This window comes from Glycine soja, chromosome 17 (assembly GCF_004193775.1).
Source record: "Glycine soja cultivar W05 chromosome 17, ASM419377v2, whole genome shotgun sequence".
NCBI lineage: Eukaryota > Viridiplantae > Streptophyta > Magnoliopsida > Fabales > Fabaceae > Glycine > Glycine soja.
This window is the reverse complement of record NC_041018.1, coordinates 2,969,077-2,986,373: the sequence shown is the minus strand read 5'-3', so window position 1 is coordinate 2,986,373 and position 17,297 is coordinate 2,969,077. Positions and strand designations below refer to the sequence as shown.

At 32.6% G+C, this 17,297-nt stretch overlaps 2 protein-coding genes across 5 annotated transcripts; one reads left to right on the top strand and one right to left on the bottom strand.

Annotated features, from left to right (window-relative positions):
• Positions 1 to 216: 216 nt before the first annotated feature.
• LOC114392653 (probable sugar phosphate/phosphate translocator At3g17430) lies at positions 217 to 4,276 on the bottom strand. Of its 3 annotated transcripts, XM_028353861.1 has the most exons (9): positions 3,815 to 4,276; positions 3,530 to 3,637; positions 2,995 to 3,026; positions 2,863 to 2,913; positions 1,977 to 2,038; positions 1,638 to 1,899; positions 953 to 1,218; positions 791 to 885; positions 217 to 603 (listed from the first exon to the last, which is right to left on the bottom strand). In XM_028353861.1, the coding sequence occupies exons 1-9, from the start codon at positions 3,893 to 3,895 to the stop codon at positions 415 to 417; spliced, it is 1,146 nt and encodes a 381-aa protein (XP_028209662.1). In that variant the 5' UTR covers positions 3,896 to 4,276; the 3' UTR covers positions 217 to 414. The 3 variants fall into 3 exon arrangements, with proteins under 3 accessions (XP_028209662.1, XP_028209663.1, XP_028209664.1); XM_028353862.1 differs by lacking the exon at positions 3,530 to 3,637; XM_028353863.1 differs by lacking the exons at positions 3,530 to 3,637; positions 3,815 to 4,276 and adding an exon at positions 3,152 to 3,499.
• Positions 4,277 to 12,003: 7,727 nt separating this feature from the next.
• LOC114393403 (probable receptor-like protein kinase At5g18500) lies at positions 12,004 to 16,956 on the top strand. Of its 2 annotated transcripts, none has more exons than XM_028354743.1 (8): positions 12,004 to 12,616; positions 13,250 to 13,913; positions 14,070 to 14,174; positions 14,867 to 14,989; positions 15,079 to 15,249; positions 15,645 to 15,774; positions 16,023 to 16,235; positions 16,398 to 16,956. In XM_028354743.1, exons 2-8 carry the CDS (start codon positions 13,270 to 13,272, stop codon positions 16,521 to 16,523), a joined length of 1,512 nt encoding a protein of 503 aa, XP_028210544.1. In that variant the 5' UTR covers positions 12,004 to 12,616; positions 13,250 to 13,269; the 3' UTR covers positions 16,524 to 16,956. The 2 variants fall into 2 exon arrangements, with proteins under 2 accessions (XP_028210544.1, XP_028210543.1); XM_028354742.1 differs by lacking the exon at positions 12,004 to 12,616 and adding an exon at positions 12,845 to 13,158.
• The last annotated feature ends 341 nt before the right edge of the window (positions 16,957 to 17,297 follow it).

Below are 17,297 nucleotides of genomic sequence, written 5' to 3'. Positions count from 1 at the left end.
GATTAATCAAATTAAAAAAAAGTGGCTTTATTTTTTTTCTAATTGGGGCTCTTAGTATCTGAAAACTGCTTTGATTATTGACTTTGGTTATGAGATATGTTAGCTAAATCCGCTTAAGGGAGTAAAGCTATAAAGATTTTCAAAGAAAACCAACCGCTGCATTTCAATTTTGTGCCCCCAATGCTGGCTATAAATTTAAATTGATTATTATAGGAATTAAGAGGAGAATTGGTTCCGCACTCTGGTCTTAATTAAACCACGGTTCAACATGAATGTGATTACAAAGAGCAAGCATGCATGATTCCTATAAAGCACACTATTTAAAAAGAATAAAGAGTGGTTCTTTTGACCCAACTTCCTCTTGTTCTTTTCACCAAAAGGGGAAGATCTAAAATGAATCTTGTATTGGGGTATTCATTTTCCTGTTGCATGGTTGGCTAGCTGCATACGTCCAATATGAGACACCCTTGATGAAGAAATTAGCGGTGCTTCTTCATCAATTTTCATATCAGAAAGAGAACCATTGCCTCCACCACTTCCCCTATTGCTACTAACATTATCTGGCACATAAAAATCAGATGACCTCTTCTCGAATTTCCAGTCCTGTATGTCAATCGAATTTGACGAGACCAGATCAATAAACTAGAAATTAAAATGACCATGCTAAAATATGCGTGAAAACATTTTCATGATCTTTACCTGTTACTTCATTCTTAAAACTCTTGCTACGATGTATAACAAGTTTACATAGACTCAAATACAAATACTAATAAGTGTGTCAAGAAGATACCTTGGTGATTCGATCTGGAATAATTTCATCTGGTGATTGAGAAGCTCGAAAATCCTTAACCTTTATGTAATTGTACATCACAACTCCACATAGTGCTGCAGGTAGAACATGTAAGGATGAAGAGGGAGGGATATTAAATCATATATTTCAAACAAAACTTACCAATAGCATAGCCAATTATATTCAGCCAAGTTATTGTAGACTCTGGAAATATAACAGTTGAAAGGGCTATCAATATCCAGTCCTTAAGCACCCCAGCAACCCGTATGGTTACAGCGCCAGTTCTACCGACTACTAAGAAAATGGAAAAATTCAAGGCTAGAGCACATAGAGCATTGGAAAAGAAGATCCAAAAATTGAACTGAATCTGTGAAACTTCCATAACAGGCTTTTCCAGCAGGTACCAGGGCACAGAGAGAAACACAAAACTACATATACCAAAGTACAAAAGAATGAACAGATCACATATGGTATGATGGTTTGGTTGATAAGCAAACATTGATAATCCCAATATCATCACATTTTTTTACTTAATGGAGGAAATGAAATAGATCTGACATAAATCGAAGAAACTAAAATACAAGAAAGACTGCATATTGCATATTACTCACATGTATGCATGTTGTACATTGCCCCAAAATCAGTATTACTAACATAATTATCTACTAAATCACATGTATATGGAGAAAAGTATATCAACATTGATAGAAGTTATTCCCCAAGTCCATTAGAGCTTGAATTGTCTGGTTAGTGGGAAAAGAGAAATCTGTCCATGTGGGTTAATATGACCACTACACTGACTCAATTGACTATTTATTTACTCGTTGAAAACATCAACATAATATACCTGCATGGAGCTATGTAATATAAGCTTGTAATAGGATTTAAACTCAAGCCCTTCTTCTGTAAAAGGACTTGTGTTAAGACCAGTCTCAAAGCTTCAGCAAAGATGCCGGTGACCTGATAAACTGTACCAACTACATTAAAATGAATTTCTCCGTAGGAGGAAATGACAACTCCAACACTGACCAGCAACATGTTGAAGAACATATCACACCTTGCTTTGTCGGTGCCACACATAACAGCCATGAGGAATGTTGCCACAGGCACTGAAACATCAAGTTTTAGAATTAAGAAAGTATCATTCAGACAGTAAGCAAGCAAGTGAAGACCGCTAAATACGTACTCAGAGCTTTGAGCATCTGGATAAAAGCCACAGAAATATGCAAATAAGCTGTGTTACCAAACCTGTAAAAACCAAAAACATAATTATTTCTTCATAAGTACTGACATTACATGAGGTGTAAACATGTAAATAAGAAAACATAGAAGATCTGCCAAAGTAAACATTGAATTATTCAAGTGAACTATCATAATTTCTTTTCTTAGAAGCATCATACTTTGAACAGATTAAAATGACAGAGAATGAACAAATTCCAAATGTGTAGGTGAGACAAAAAGTAAAATCTACTCTACGGCAATCATATTATAAAAATTTAAGGCCACTGGTAATCCATTCTGAGGAGTCTGATAATGACCCTTTCATCAGATGGAGAATCATAGTAATTCCAAGTACCAGATGGTCTTCACTCTTTATTATGCCAGATTCTCTGACAAAGGGTTTTTCTATTGAGAAATTAGAACTTAGAACTTCATGCCTACAGCGCCATCTTAATAGTTTTGGTCATTGCAAGAGTGGCATCTCCAGACTAATGCAGGCTAATAAAACTTCTATACCACACTGGAAGCATAAGAATTTTCTTAAACAGAATTACAGTAGAACAAAATTTTGCAATCTAAGCTTGGCTGGTTCCTGCTCCCTAGTTCGGACAATCCAGAAAGCTGATGGAACAAAAAAACTAGTCAAGAACTGGCCAAAAGCAGTCAAAACCATCTATTTTTGCTTTTTCAAAATTTCATCAATAAATAAAGGCTCAATTTGTTTCTTTCACATGCACTTATCAAATCAAACATGATTAGAAACATAAACGTGAGGGATATCTCCCGTTATCAAAGGCTTATGTTTATCCCAACTCAGAGCAAGTTCAGTTTGCCCATGTTGTAGTGCTTACCAAAGACTTGATGCAAAGAAGGCACTTATTGGTATCACGCAAGTAGCATATCTGCAATAGAAGGAAGTGTTTAAGAAATAATTTGGTCAAAGGAGAACAAGCTCAAAAAGGCTTCAACTCAAAGACACTCACATTTCAAATGTCATTTTAACAGGAGTGACAACCTGCAATACAGAGAAAATGAATATAAATTAAGATAAGTAGGTAATACCATTCAAATAGCCAGATTATAAAAGTGATCAAATCACTGAAAACAACGGTTAAAGGCAGTAAAAGCTCAATCGAGTACAGAGGAAGGTTTGTGCAGATGAAGCGAAGGACCACATCCTAATGAAAGTGAACACTGACATCAACGTGAATAGATGCATGTAAAAAAATGTTTAAAAAATCACATCATTGAGATTCACCCGACAAGAAAGAAAGAAAAAAAACTATAATTAAAGGTAACATAACACTGTAACAAACTGAACATGACAGAGGTCCCTAGATGCAATCAAGATCAAAGCCTAAATTCCAATAAAGAGCACAGTAACATCCACTGTATTCAACAACTTTGTGGTCAAGCCACATTGAATATTAAAGGCAATCAAATCAAAATTGATCATAAATCAGGAAAAAGGAGCATATTCCCAAAGTACAACACAACACAAAAAATGGCATAACATACCTTAAAGACCCGGACAAGAAAAAACGTCACTGCCCCAGAAAAGCCCATGTGAATCATGGTGAGTGTTATTGGAAGCGGAAAGTTAAAGTACTTTGGAGACAAAACCCACTACAAAAAAAAAATAAAAATATATATATATATATATATATATATATATATATATATATATATATATATATATATATATATATATAAATGATACCACATTGGTAATGCTTTAACTAAAAGTAAAAACTAGTCTAACCCAAGAATTGAAGTGGCTACATTATTACATTATATACATACCTTGTTGTACAAAATGACTCCAGAAGAAAGCAAAATGTAGATGAACAAGTAGAAATAAGTGAGAAGAGTTTTGTTCATCATTGGAGTTTAGTTACACGAGAATCCTTGTGGCCCCCAAAGAAAGAAGCTTCCGCAGCAGAAGCAGTTTCAGTTACACGAGAATTCAAAATTGGCAAGGGTTGACCGCAGTTGTTTAAGACCCATTTCCTAAAATGAAGTAAAGTTCGTATCTTTGGAGTTGCAGCATCGATTCAAACGCTGGAACATGAAGAAGAGAAAAAAGGGGCACGTGCAGAAAAAAAGTGGGAGAAGATAAATTGTGGCGATCTATGGCGCGAGCGCGAGTGACGTTGAAATCGAAAAGAAAGCGCGTGAGGGAGCATGTGCGTGAAATGGTGTGAATGTGATGCAGCAGAGCAGAGGATGACTTGATGAGTAACGCACCTGCAACATTGGTGGTACTACACAGTACAGTGCCCACTACTTTATAAATTATTTTTTGGTTTCAGAGTAATTACTTTTTTTATTTAGATTAGATTATTAATTATAAATAATAAAATATTAAATTTGGCTAACGTACAAATTTTTTTAATATAAATACATTTATCAAATTATAGCTAAAAAATATTTTAAAATACAATAATGTAATGTAGCTTAATAACATAATTATATCATAAAAAATGCATTCGTTAAAATTCTTAAAATATTTTATTCAAATATTTAATACAATCATATATTTTAATTTTAATTTGAAATTATTAATTAAACTACAAAATTCTTGCGTCAGCTTATGCACACTGGTCTATCGATTATATTATGAGCTTTAGTTCTCTAGCAGAAAATAATTCGGTGGGTTTGAAGGGGAAAAAAGAAAAAAACAACCTTTGACGGTCTTTGTAAGTTGTAATAATACTCAAGGTTTTTAAAATTTGACAAACCTTATTAAATTCGTGAACCCGTTATTAAATTCAAGGTTTTTAAATTCCTTGTAAGTTTATACTTTTTGGTTTATTTTCACCTGTTATATGTTGAACCCATTTTTAGCAGTCTATTCCCATTCATTTAATGAGGTGATTTGTTTGTGTTCAGCATAATTAACTGGCATAGAGTAGGACAAAGGCAAGCACAGGAGTTCCTGTTCCTCGGATCAAGGTTATAGGATTTTTCATGTGCTGCAAAAAAAGAAGATTGTTAATAGGAGTTGTTGTCCTAAAAACTCATACCATACAACTATCGTCAATATTCACTCATCTGTTTAAAAATAAGAAAAAAAAAATTAAAACGAATTTGTGATAAACAAATAACGACGAAATTACACGCTAGTAATTCAAATTAGATAACAATATTCTGTCATATGTTGCAATTTTGCATTGATGATGTTGTGGCCTGTGGGTGGTGATATTGCCAAAGGTGCATGGGTCATGGATGCTCTCATGATATTGCCAAAGAGGATATGGAAGCACGCAATTTTACTGGGTGACTTTTGTTAGTAATTATTGATTATTGATGAACTGTCAGTTAGTGGTTACGTTAATCTCTCTAATTATGTAATAGTTGTACTAATTATGAGTACTACTAATTCAATCCACACATGTATATTATAAAAAAATCAATCATTTCAAATTTTAAGATTTTAAGTATATAATTATATTAAATATTAAAAAGTAAATTTTGGATGAATTTATTTAATTTAAAAAATATTTTTAAAATAAATGTTTTTTATATAAATGTTTTTAAGAAATAAATAAGATTTATTTTTAAAAATAGAAATAATTTAAACAAACACACTTAAAAAAATAAAATATTGTTTATTTTTATTAAAATAAATATTTATTTTAATAAATAAATTTAAACAAACTCGTTCTTTATCATTCATAATAATTCTATTAATTTGAGTAGCACAAAATTATCTCCCTCAAAAATACATATAATTTGTATCAAAATATGATACTCATTAATTAGACTCAACTATAAATATGACCAATTTAACTATTATATCTAATTTAATATATATATATATATATATATATATATATATATATATATATATATATATTCGCTCATTGTACCGAAGCAAATTAGTAGTAGTTATATTATTCTTTTAAGAAGGTCTAATTCACATGTTTAAATAAATCGTATGAATTATTATAAATTCTTAAATATCTCTATTTGATTGCTATAGTATATGAAAAAAAAAAGTAATTTATTATTCTTTGTCAATATTCTTATATGCGTTATCATCGCCAATGAGGGCAACAATCATGATATTGTCATTAAACTTCAAACTGCGGTAGAACCCAGACACAATAATCAATAATTTGTTATCAAGGTTCAATACATACATATAATCAATAATTCAATGCGATGCATTTGGAAATTGAATGTCCCTTTAATTTATTAATATCGTTTGTTATCAATGTTGATAATTAATCAGCTCAACAATCTTATCATTTTTTTACTCAGATATTGGGTATTGGACTTGCGACAGCACTTTTTTTATTTGAATTGTTTGATCCGGCCCATTTTTCTTACGTATATGGACTAATGAAACTTCTGATGATAAATACAAAAACAATAGATTGTGATATATATTTTAGAGCAAGCATGTATTTAATTTATTTCCTGAAAGAGTTGATATGATCACTTTAGTCTTAAAATTTAATCCTTCAATCATTGAAAAGTGACATCAAAATCATTGTCTATGATGAGTTAAATTGATGTCATTTCTCATCATTGAGGAACTAAATTAATATTTACAACCGATAGGTTAAATTAATATTATTTTCATATTACTAAGCAACTAAATCAAGCTTGATTTATTTAAAAGACAATTGATGTCTCTTTCCATTTTTCATCAAACTAATGCCATTTATTTTTAAGAGAACAAATTGGCCATCTTATATTTGACAGTTTGAAAACTTGTCATTTTTTAAACGGAGTTTGAAGCTTCAAGCATGAAAGAAGCCAAGAAACACGTAGGCATTAGCAAATTCAATTCGAAGATTAGCATTTTTTTTTTACTGAACTTCCAAGATACTTCCAATCCGCAAATGCCCAATTTTAGGTAGGAGAAGATTTTAGTCACCGTCATGATTCATGACAAATGCTTACCATCCTTAGCACAAACTATTTATATATCTAAAAAGAGACACATTAAGTTGTACAAATTAATATTGGATTCATGTATAAACCTGAACCAGACACAACCTCTGGATAATTATTAAAAAATATCTGTGAACTGTTGAAGGTCTCATAATTCTACGGTATCACTCATATATATATATATATATATATATATATATATATATATATATATATATATATTATAACTACGATTACATATAAAATGGATGGATGAATGGAACTGTCGTGACAATACCAGCTAAGCTAACTATATTATAAGTATAACATCAAGGGACAAAGCAGTTTCAACTACTAGCTAGCACCACAATCCATAAGCAACAGCAGCACCAAACCAGAATGTTGCGTATGTGCTCACATTTTAGTTAAAAATCATGTGTGGACATGTCTCAAACGGCACAGCCACATCCTAATTTTGATATCCCACCAGCCAGAAATTCCAGCCTAATGGTTCACATGATCAATTTCAAATCTCATGAGAATAGAAACAGAGATCAGGGCACACCAACTGACCTGTTCTTGGGAAAACTTCCCTTGGCCTCACCAAGGATTATTGTTCATGGACTGATTAGAACAAATTATTTGCAAGAGTCCCATGATGGCAACTTTTTAACCGAAATGAAATCTGTGCTAGTAATCACTGAATGTATAAATGAGCTGATATAAAATTATTTTCACTTAATTAGTCGTCTCAAATTTAAGTTTTGGAATGTGATTGATATGCATTAAACATTTCAAAAAAGAATTTTACGTGCATAATGATCTTATTACGCCCATACAAAATTACATTCCATAAGATACATATAATGTGGTTTGTTTCAAAAAAACCTACGCTGATAGACCATGTAATCCAATTATGGTTGTTCTTCTTGTAATATTTTGGTCTATGTCTTGAGTATTGTTGGGCTAGATTTGATTAATGAAATGTCTATGACAAGGTATAATCTAATGTGCTAGACTTCCAATTTTGTTTTATTTTTGTTAAACATGTGTAGTGTTGGTTTTGGAACTTTGTTAGCTATAAATGTATACGAAGCATAATTAACTTTACGGTTTTGGGTCCCAATAGGAGATTATGCAATATAGATTTAGGACATGGAGGACCCTCTTTCAAGAGGGTCAAGACAAGCCAAGAATAAATTTTAAAGGGAATATGCTTAATGACCGAAAAGGGTTATTTCGCTTTTGTGTGTGTGTGTGTGTGGGTGTGTCCTTTCGTGAAAATGAATGTGAGTTGTGTGTGTCGATTGAATGAATCGCGCACATAATTTTCACGTTATTTATTTATGTGTATCAAAGTTCAAAGTTCAGTTGTTCCTAATGTATCTAAGTCTCTGACAAAATCTAACTATAGAAGGCAAATGTCCTTGAGAGAGGTTGACTCTGAATTTACTTTATTGTAAAAATCTAGTGGCCAAATTGGCCATTGTCGGCAGAAGAAGAGCCTTTGCATTTGTTTAGGTTATCTGTGAGAATATATGCTGCCACCAATGTCTCCCTGCTTCGTTTACCCAATATGTATTGAGACAGAGAAAAGGGAAGAAAAGCTATTTTTCTTCTTGATAATATCTAGTAAAGCTTTTAACTTTTTCCAAAACGAGATTTAGTAGACATAGTTATTGGAATTAGTAGTACTGTAGTAATGTAGTTTGGCTACTATAATGCGTGTAATTATTTTTGAATGGTCAAACAATGGAGCAAAATACTAAAATAGACATAAAACGTGTTTGTATAGCTGTAGAAGCACTATATACCAAGTTAAAATATGCTAAATTATGTTTTTTTTCTTATAGAATTAGAAATATTTAATTTTTATGTCAGTAGAATTTTTAATATATTTTTTATTCTTGTAAAAGTAAAATATATCAAATTTTAATCCGGAGTTTTTAGAAGAAAATTTTATGACTTTTTTCAAGTGTGGAAACCAGGTAAGTAGAACTCTCGAAATGATTTTACTGCATAGTAACAGTTTTACTACCCTTTCGAAGAAAGATAACTAACTTTGTATATAAGAAAAAGAAATGAATGAAAATGATGATCACGTACATATACACTCACATAATTTTCAAGAGTTTGGGTTTACAAAAGAAACTCCTGTGTGCTGCCAATGATTTGATTTTGGGTTGTATAATTGCAATTTGCAATGATCCATAAGCTGAGTACACGCTGTCAATAATATTGCGTGCATCAAAGTAACACAAAACAATTAAGTAATGTTCCATCATTATTAGGAATGCAATTATGCAACTATATGCTAGGCGGTTCTTAATTAATAAATCAGCTTTTGTCTGAGCTGCTTTTGAAATATGTTTGGTCAAAGAAAACTTTTGCTTTATTTTTTATCAACTGCTAAAGATGTTACACACAAAAAAAAATGTCGAAGAATAAATGTTTTCCATGTGAATAAATAACTTGAAAATGTTTCACATCTAGCTTTTGCTTTCTAACCTTTGCTATATAGAAAGGAAAGAAAAAAAAAAGGAACGGAAACCCTGCAAAATGAAATAAAAGACTTAAATAACTAAAAAAAGACTTGCTTCTAGCTTGTTTTTATTGTGAGTTTAAAGTATATAACACTGTCCTCTCTCTCTCTCTCTCTCTCTCTCTCTCTCTATATATATATATATATATATATATATATATATATATATATATATAATACCGTAACATAAGATTCTCGTTTTATGCGATAATTAAACAGAATATTAATTTATTAAAGGAAAATATTATAGCAAGAAGCATAGAAATTACTTGTGCTATCATAGAAACATTTTCAACCTTTTCTTAATCATGACTGAATTCTTCCTAGTTACGCTTACACCATAACAATACTTAAGTATACCTAATCTCTCACTTTAATTATCTTTATAGAATAAAATTAAAGTTATGCTTTAACCCGGCATTTACCTTATCCCCCAGTACTTTGTTTCTGCTATTTTTTTTTCTCTTTTGACTGGGGCCATTTAAATTGACGACAAAAGAAGCACCGCATGATTAATCAAGTATAAATCAAACTTAAAATAAAATTATTGGAGAAAAAACACATTAATTAGTGTTCAAAAGAGGCATTGTTGACTGCAATGCAAGATCTGTTCTGGAAGGAACACATAATTATGCTGTGCAAGTCATATCTCTTGCTAAACAACAATGTCAAAACTCAGAAGCACACGCGTTTTTTGGATAAACAATTTAATTGAAATTTGCAAATTTTAACTCGTTCACATGTAAGTAGAATATGATATTGTGATTCACAAAGTGAAAAAAATAAAGAAAAATCAAGTAGTATAAACTCGCATGCATCACATGCAGACTAAAACAAATATTATTATTATTTTTGCTGAGACTAAAACAAATATTATATGAAGTAGTTAAATGAAACGAGTACCTTAATATTTTACATCACTACTTCCTTAGACGTGATATTTTGAGTCACGTAATTCTTATAAGTAAATAATAATACACAGAAGTTATTTGGATTTTTTTTTGTATTATAAATCTGACTTCTTATTTTTAAATAAGAGTATATATATTTATTTATATCCTTACTAAGTTATGTAATTTTTCTTCCATTGAATATTACCATATAGTAGAGAATGACAACAAGTCATTCTCTATAAATAGAATGATATGTAGTAGTAACTTTATAATCACTAATCCAAAAAAGAATTACATTTAACTGAAATGTGAAGCAATTCACCCCTAAGCATTTGAAACAATTCATCTAGCTGTGTCACACTACTTCCAAATCAGAATAATTTTCCTAAAGGAAATAACATGGGACCACAAAAGCAAATCACTGCAACTGGCTTGTGTGTGTCATCTGTATGGAATGTATGCAAGCTTAGGCCTTCCAAACCAATCATTGCTTCATACAGTGTGGAGTGTATAGCCTTAACAAGTTAAAAAATATATTGTCATATATTTCTCATCACATTACAACATTTTGTTTTCTACTATATCTCTTTCACATCATACTGTACAATACCTTCATCCCTAATTGGGTATTTGATTAAGTACTTCCTTCATCAAACCTCGCTTGTGAGATGAGTTTTTACATTGATTTATTATAGAAATACTCTTAAAAAATTGAAAGTATGTTTGATTTTCAGTTCAACTTGTTGTATATAAATTTTGAGACCAAATTCGATGGTCTACCATAAATTAAATGCAAAAGAAAGAATATAATTACATATTTTTGCAATCTTTATTTTATTATTAATATCAATTTGCAACGGATACCCAAACATACATTTAGTCGTGTATATAATTTCATCTATTATTTTTTTTTCTTTTTTCCCCTACTCTTTGGAAGAAGAGCAAGGTTGAATATAGAAACTAGAATCCACTCATATGAGATGTGGTTGAAGATGAGAATACAGTGTCAAAGTTTTAATGTGCTTATGGTAAGAGGGGAAGATTACATCTTTCCCACCTGGGATACATAGGAAAAGGACTTCTAGAATAGGGGTATTATAGGCTATAACAAAAAAATTGGTATGGTGTCCAGTCTGTTTCCCTGACTATCCAGCCTACTGAATGAGAAAACAAAGTCTCATTAAATATAGAGATTCAAATGAAATTTAGTAATTTACGCAATTCAAGGAAATGGAAATTTGCAATAACAAATGACTTTAGGCTTATTGGGTGTGTAGTCTGTTCATTTGACCTTCTCATTAAATACACAAGTCTGGCATTTACTAATTCAAGATCACACTGATTACTTGTGTAATGTAATAGTACTTCCAGTAATAATAATAATAATGCTAATGACATTAAAAAATTGATGTTTGACTTACAAAATGAAAAGAAGCAAAGAAAAGAAAATGAGAGAGATACATGTATATATTAAAATAAAGTTAACTACTATTTATTTATTGAAAAATGGGGTATTTCACTATTTGTTTTTCATTTTTCCACACTTGTGTATTTAATGCCAAATAGTACCATTGAAGCATCTGTTTATCTGTCACCGTCTGAAGAAACCTTAGGAATAATAAAAACAATAAAAAAATAAAATAAAATGGAGTAGAAAATAGAAATAGAAAGGGAAAGGCACACACAGAGGGAATGTGAGAGAGAAGAAGGTGTGGGGGAGGGAAGAAATTTGAAGAAACAGCAAAGCAAGTTTCCATTTTGATGCTTATTTTTTACCATATGGCAATGTGAGTCATGTCACTTGCCTAGGCTATCACCTACCACTGATAATTCCATGCCTTGTTATTAACCCAACCACACCAATTCCCTCTTCTCACAATTTCATGTGCCTCTTGTGTTCTCCAATTCCCTCAAACAACTGCACAACTACACACAAGGGTCGGTGAAAGCCTTGCCTTTACCTTCTCCTTTTCTTTTTGTGAAGTTTGTGTGAGGAGGAGGAGGGGGAATGGTGCTGCTCTGAAAAAGGTCCATTTTTGAGATTGGAAACACAGACCCATTGGCACAGTTGAGGAATCCCTGAAACCAGAATCATATTTGGACAATGGGGTTTAGATGGGCATGTGCCAATGTGTTCTTATCCAAGAGGATTTTGAGTGCATAAGAGATCTAGTGTTTAAGTTGATTCAGGGTCTGAAAATAGGCTGCAGAAAAATCTGTCAAGGATTTTGGTTGTGAACAGTGTTTTTCTCTTTAAATCTCTGCGAAGTTGCTGGAAGGTCACAGGTGATGTTACAATTTAGTTGTTTTTTGTGGTCATTGATTTTTTTGCTTGGTTGCTTTTTGTAGCTACTTTGATATTTATTGGCCTCATTTTTCCTGTGTACACATTCAATGAGGTTTTACTCTCTCTCTCTCTCTCTGTCTCTAATTTGGTTATTAAGTACAACATGAAACCGATTTTATTCACTTTTTATGTTCTTTTGGTTTCTAAAGATTTGTGTTTTCCAAAAACTTTTGTGTCAACTAGTTGCAATTTTCTTTCACAGCTGTGGTTCATGGTTGGTTGATTTATCTGGGATTTGAATGCTGAGTTTGTCATATGCAATTTAGTTTTTTTTTTCTCCTTTTCCTTTTGCACGTTTACTGGGGAACTGAGTTTCTTTCAGCAAATGAATGCACTTTTCTTTTTGTTTTTATATATGAGAAGGATGTCAAACAATCTAGTTTCTTGCTGGAATTTTGTATGACTGGATTTGAGATTCTCTTTCTCAAAAATAGTTGTATGTGGTGCGAGGAATCCGATGCACGAGTTTGGTGTCATCCCAGTAATTTGCCAATAATGTGCTTTATTTTGCAACATGATTTGCTGTGTGCTTTGAAGTGATTTCTTATAGCTAACATTGAAAACTTCTGCAGATATATATTGGCAGTGGCAAATGGCATCCGATCTAAATTCGGGGTTGTCCCAGGAAACGTCTGTTTTTGGGTTGAAAGCATGGGAATTGATGGGGATAATAGTTGGGTTGTTCATTATAATTATTCTCGTGGTGATATCAATATGTCTTACTTCAAGAAAGAAATCTAGAAGAGTCAATGGCATGCTTCCCCTTAGCCATATGTTATCGGTTTCAGATGAGATCAAGGAAATTAGAGTTGATCAAGTTTCAGCCAATAATCATCCTCAGAATGGAGCTTTTGTGAGTCTGTATGACAGGTTTAGTGACAGGGATTCTGAAAAAGTTTTGATCCAAACAAATAACGGGGAAAATAGCAGTCAATCAGGCTCATTTGTTCATCTTAAGAAAGATGATGGCTCTCAATCAGGCGAAGAAAGTGGTGCTAAGTCTGTTTCTACTTACAGGTCTTCTTCACATCCTATAACTGCACCGTCCCCCTTGTGTGGTCTGCCTGAATTTTCTCACCTTGGCTGGGGACACTGGTTTACGTTAAGGGACCTAGAACTTGCAACAAACAGGTTTTCAAAAGACAATGTTATTGGTGAAGGTGGATATGGTGTTGTTTATCAGGGCCAGTTAATCAATGGGAGTCCTGTGGCTGTTAAGAAGCTACTCAATAATCTGTAAGTTTTGACATTAAATTATTTTGTTAGTTACATAATTTATTGTTAATTTCAGCTTCAAACTAGGTCTTTTAATCTCTTGTTTCATGTTTTATTAGCATGTCTGCATGCAGTTGCCAGTTAGTATATCTAATGCTGTTGATGCACATCATGCAGAGGACAAGCTGAAAAGGAATTTAGAGTGGAAGTTGAGGCTATTGGCCATGTGCGGCACAAGAATTTGGTTAGACTTTTAGGCTATTGCATTGAAGGCACTCACAGGTAGCATGTTGTTTTGCCATTTTATTTGGGTTAAACATCATGATGTCCACTTGCCTTTTTATTCTATCTATTTTGGAATCAGCAGAGAGGCAAAGATGAATTGTCATTTGTCACCAATTGTGCACGCATGCGTGTTTAACTGTTTGTGTCTGCTGTCATCATCAATTGGTCATTTGATGGAAATAGTTTACAAAGTTTACAAAATACCTTTTGTAGTACATTGTCAATCTATTAACTGCAATAAACGGTGTTGAGAATTATTTTTAGCACAGAATTTATTAGTTAGTGGTGTCCATGGTTTTATTTTAGGGATTTGCTAACCCACACTTTGTTTTTTAAAAGTAGTATTTTAGAAAGTTATAATTTCGATTTTTTAAAAATACTCCCAAAGTATAGATGGTTAAAATACTCCTTCTAGAAAAGAAGTGTACATTAGCAAAACCCCATAAGAATTTGCTAACAACTTTCTTCTTGATTTCATCGTTTGATTGGAATAATTTACAATCTTACAAAGTAGTATCTTGTAAATCTATTAACCGCAACAAATGATGTTGAGAATTTTTTTCCGCATAGAATCCATTAGTAAATAGTGTTCATGGTTTTATTTTATATTTGCATTTACATACTACTTTTTGGGTACTGTTTGTATAAATTGGATTCTTGATCCCTGGTGAATTCCCTGTTTATTTCAGGTTGCTGGTTTATGAGTATGTTAACAATGGCAATTTAGAGCAATGGCTTCATGGAGCCATGCGGCAGTATGGTTTTCTTACTTGGGATGCTCGGATTAAAATTCTTCTTGGAACAGCTAAAGCGTATGCTTGTTTAGTACCTTTTTTTTTTAAATTTCCTTCTTAGTTTTTGGTGAGTTTCCTTTTACTGATTTATTATTATTCTATTGCAGGCTAGCTTACTTGCACGAGGCAATTGAGCCAAAAGTTGTACATCGAGATATTAAATCAAGCAATATTCTAATTGATGATGACTTCAATGCCAAAATATCTGACTTTGGGCTGGCAAAGTTATTGGGTGCTGGAAAAAGTCATATCACAACTCGAGTAATGGGTACTTTTGGGTAAGCTGTTTGTCTAATGCCTACAGATTAGGGACTTCTTTATGATTCAAAGTACTTTTTCTTGTTATTTCTCACTTTGTAAGACACTATGACTAATGCTGTTTTGCATTTTTTATATATTTTGTAATGCAAAGTGAGTGATTGTATAGTAATCTCGTAGGTTTACCTCTTTCGGTAATCTAATCATGAATTGCACCCTGAGCATACCAGATCAAACTGAATATCAAGCATTTCATTTTGCATTAATATTTATGATTAATTGTCAATTCTGAATATCAACTCTACTGCAACATTGCTGACAATTGTCTGAACCTATAAAATTGACTGAATTGACCTTTTTAACTGCTCTAGTTTTCTAACTATGTTCTTTTTTGTGTCTCAATTGCATTTGTCAGATATGTGGCTCCAGAATATGCCAATTCTGGATTACTAAATGAGAAGAGTGATGTTTATAGCTTTGGGGTATTGCTCCTCGAAGCAATTACTGGAAGAGACCCAGTGGATTATAGCCGACCAGCAACTGAGGTGTGTCACTGGTAACCTGTAAAGAATAAAAGAAATCAATACTCTAATGTGCATGTACTTGTGTAAATTTATTTGTGGATAAAATGATAAGAGTTAAGGAACTTTTCTCTAATGCGTATCTTCACTTGATTTTAAAATGTGAAGAATGATATACATTAGAAATTTCCATGGAGTAGTTGGTAACTTTATTTGTTCTCATAACACTATCTTATCAAACTTCCTTTAATATCATTGGATGGTTGTTGTAGGTAAATTTGGTTGACTGGCTCAAGATGATGGTTGGGAATAGGCGCGCAGAAGAGGTGGTAGACCCTAACATTGAGACCAGGCCATCAACAAGTTCCCTTAAACGTGCCCTTTTGACTGCTTTGAGGTGTGTTGATCCAGATTCTGAGAAAAGACCAAAGATGAGTCAAGTTGTCCGCATGCTTGAATCAGAAGAATATCCCATACCACGCGAGGTTTGAATTCCCATCTATTAAATCACAAGAACCTTCCAACTCTGTGGCAGTTATTTTTTGTTTTAACAATAAAACTTCATCCTGCTCCTTGCAACAAAACCATTAAACTCTTTTTCTGAAGAAACATGATATGTTTCTCAAATGAAGTGGGTGACATTTCAGGATCGAAGACGCCGAAAGAGCCAGGCAGGAAATATGGAGCTGGAGGCCCAGAAGGAGACCTCCGACACAGAGATGACTGAGAATCCAGATTCCAAGTCCAATGGCAGAAGGAACCAAAGGAAGTAGAGCCATGAATCTCAAAGCTAAAGGTACCAATTCCTGGATAAGATACACTATTGGAGGGGCCATTTTTGCATTCTTTTGAGCTTCTGAGTTTGGATAACTGCCACGTTTGACATCAAAGACATGGGAACAGGAACGAGTTACTTTGGGATGGTTTGTATACCTATATTTTGTTGTTATAGCATAGATGTAGATGTTAGAATGTAGATGATTGTGTATTAGTATGGGACTAAAAAGATCCTTACACTACACTAGTGTGTACAGCTCATTGCTATTCATACATGCCCTTTGCTTTTTATTTGTTTCACCACTCATTAGGATCATGAAGGAATTAATGTTTTCTTGTGGAAGATGACATGAAAATTTTACCAAAGCATGAAAGACAGAAAAGATGTGCTTATTGTCTATAAATTGCAGTGAGGAATTTCTTGATTATTATGGTAGGCTCTCTCCACTATTTATTTGTTATGACAGCCACTTTTAATTACTACCACCAAAACCCTGGGAATATAATGCTTATTTTTCGTTTCCTTGACACTACTATAATTTTTTTTTGTTGGTGAATCAAGAATATAATCATAATGTTTGATAATATAAAACCTAAAGGATTGACGTAGTGGTGCAAGGTTCTGTTGTATTCATATGAGTGAGAATAATCTATTTAGCGGGAGAACTTGTGTTTGATTTTCATCATGTATAAAATTCTCTTAAGTCTACGTTATGCATGACACCCGTGGTTTTTAACTTTTAGGATAAAAAAAATAATATAAAAGACAA

Excerpts from the sequence above, each read along its gene's own strand:
- LOC114392653 (XM_028353861.1), bottom strand. The coding sequence starts at position 3,895 with ATGATGAACAAAACTCTTCTCACTTATTTCTACTTGTTCATCTACATT. Across the intron at positions 3,027-3,529 it reads TTCTTGTCCGGGTCTTTAAG|GTTGTCACTCCTGTTAAAAT; the intron begins GTATGTTATGCC and ends TCTGTATTGCAG. Across the intron at positions 1,900-1,976 it reads CCAGATGCTCAAAGCTCTGA|TGCCTGTGGCAACATTCCTC; the intron begins GTACGTATTTAG and ends TTGATGTTTCAG.
- LOC114393403 (XM_028354742.1), top strand. The coding sequence starts at position 12,933 with ATGCAATTTAGTTTTTTTTTTCTCCTTTTCCTTTTGCACGTTTACTGG. Across the intron at positions 13,914-14,069 it reads AAGAAGCTACTCAATAATCT|AGGACAAGCTGAAAAGGAAT; the intron begins GTAAGTTTTGAC and ends CACATCATGCAG. Across the intron at positions 14,175-14,866 it reads TGCATTGAAGGCACTCACAG|GTTGCTGGTTTATGAGTATG; the intron begins GTAGCATGTTGT and ends TGTTTATTTCAG.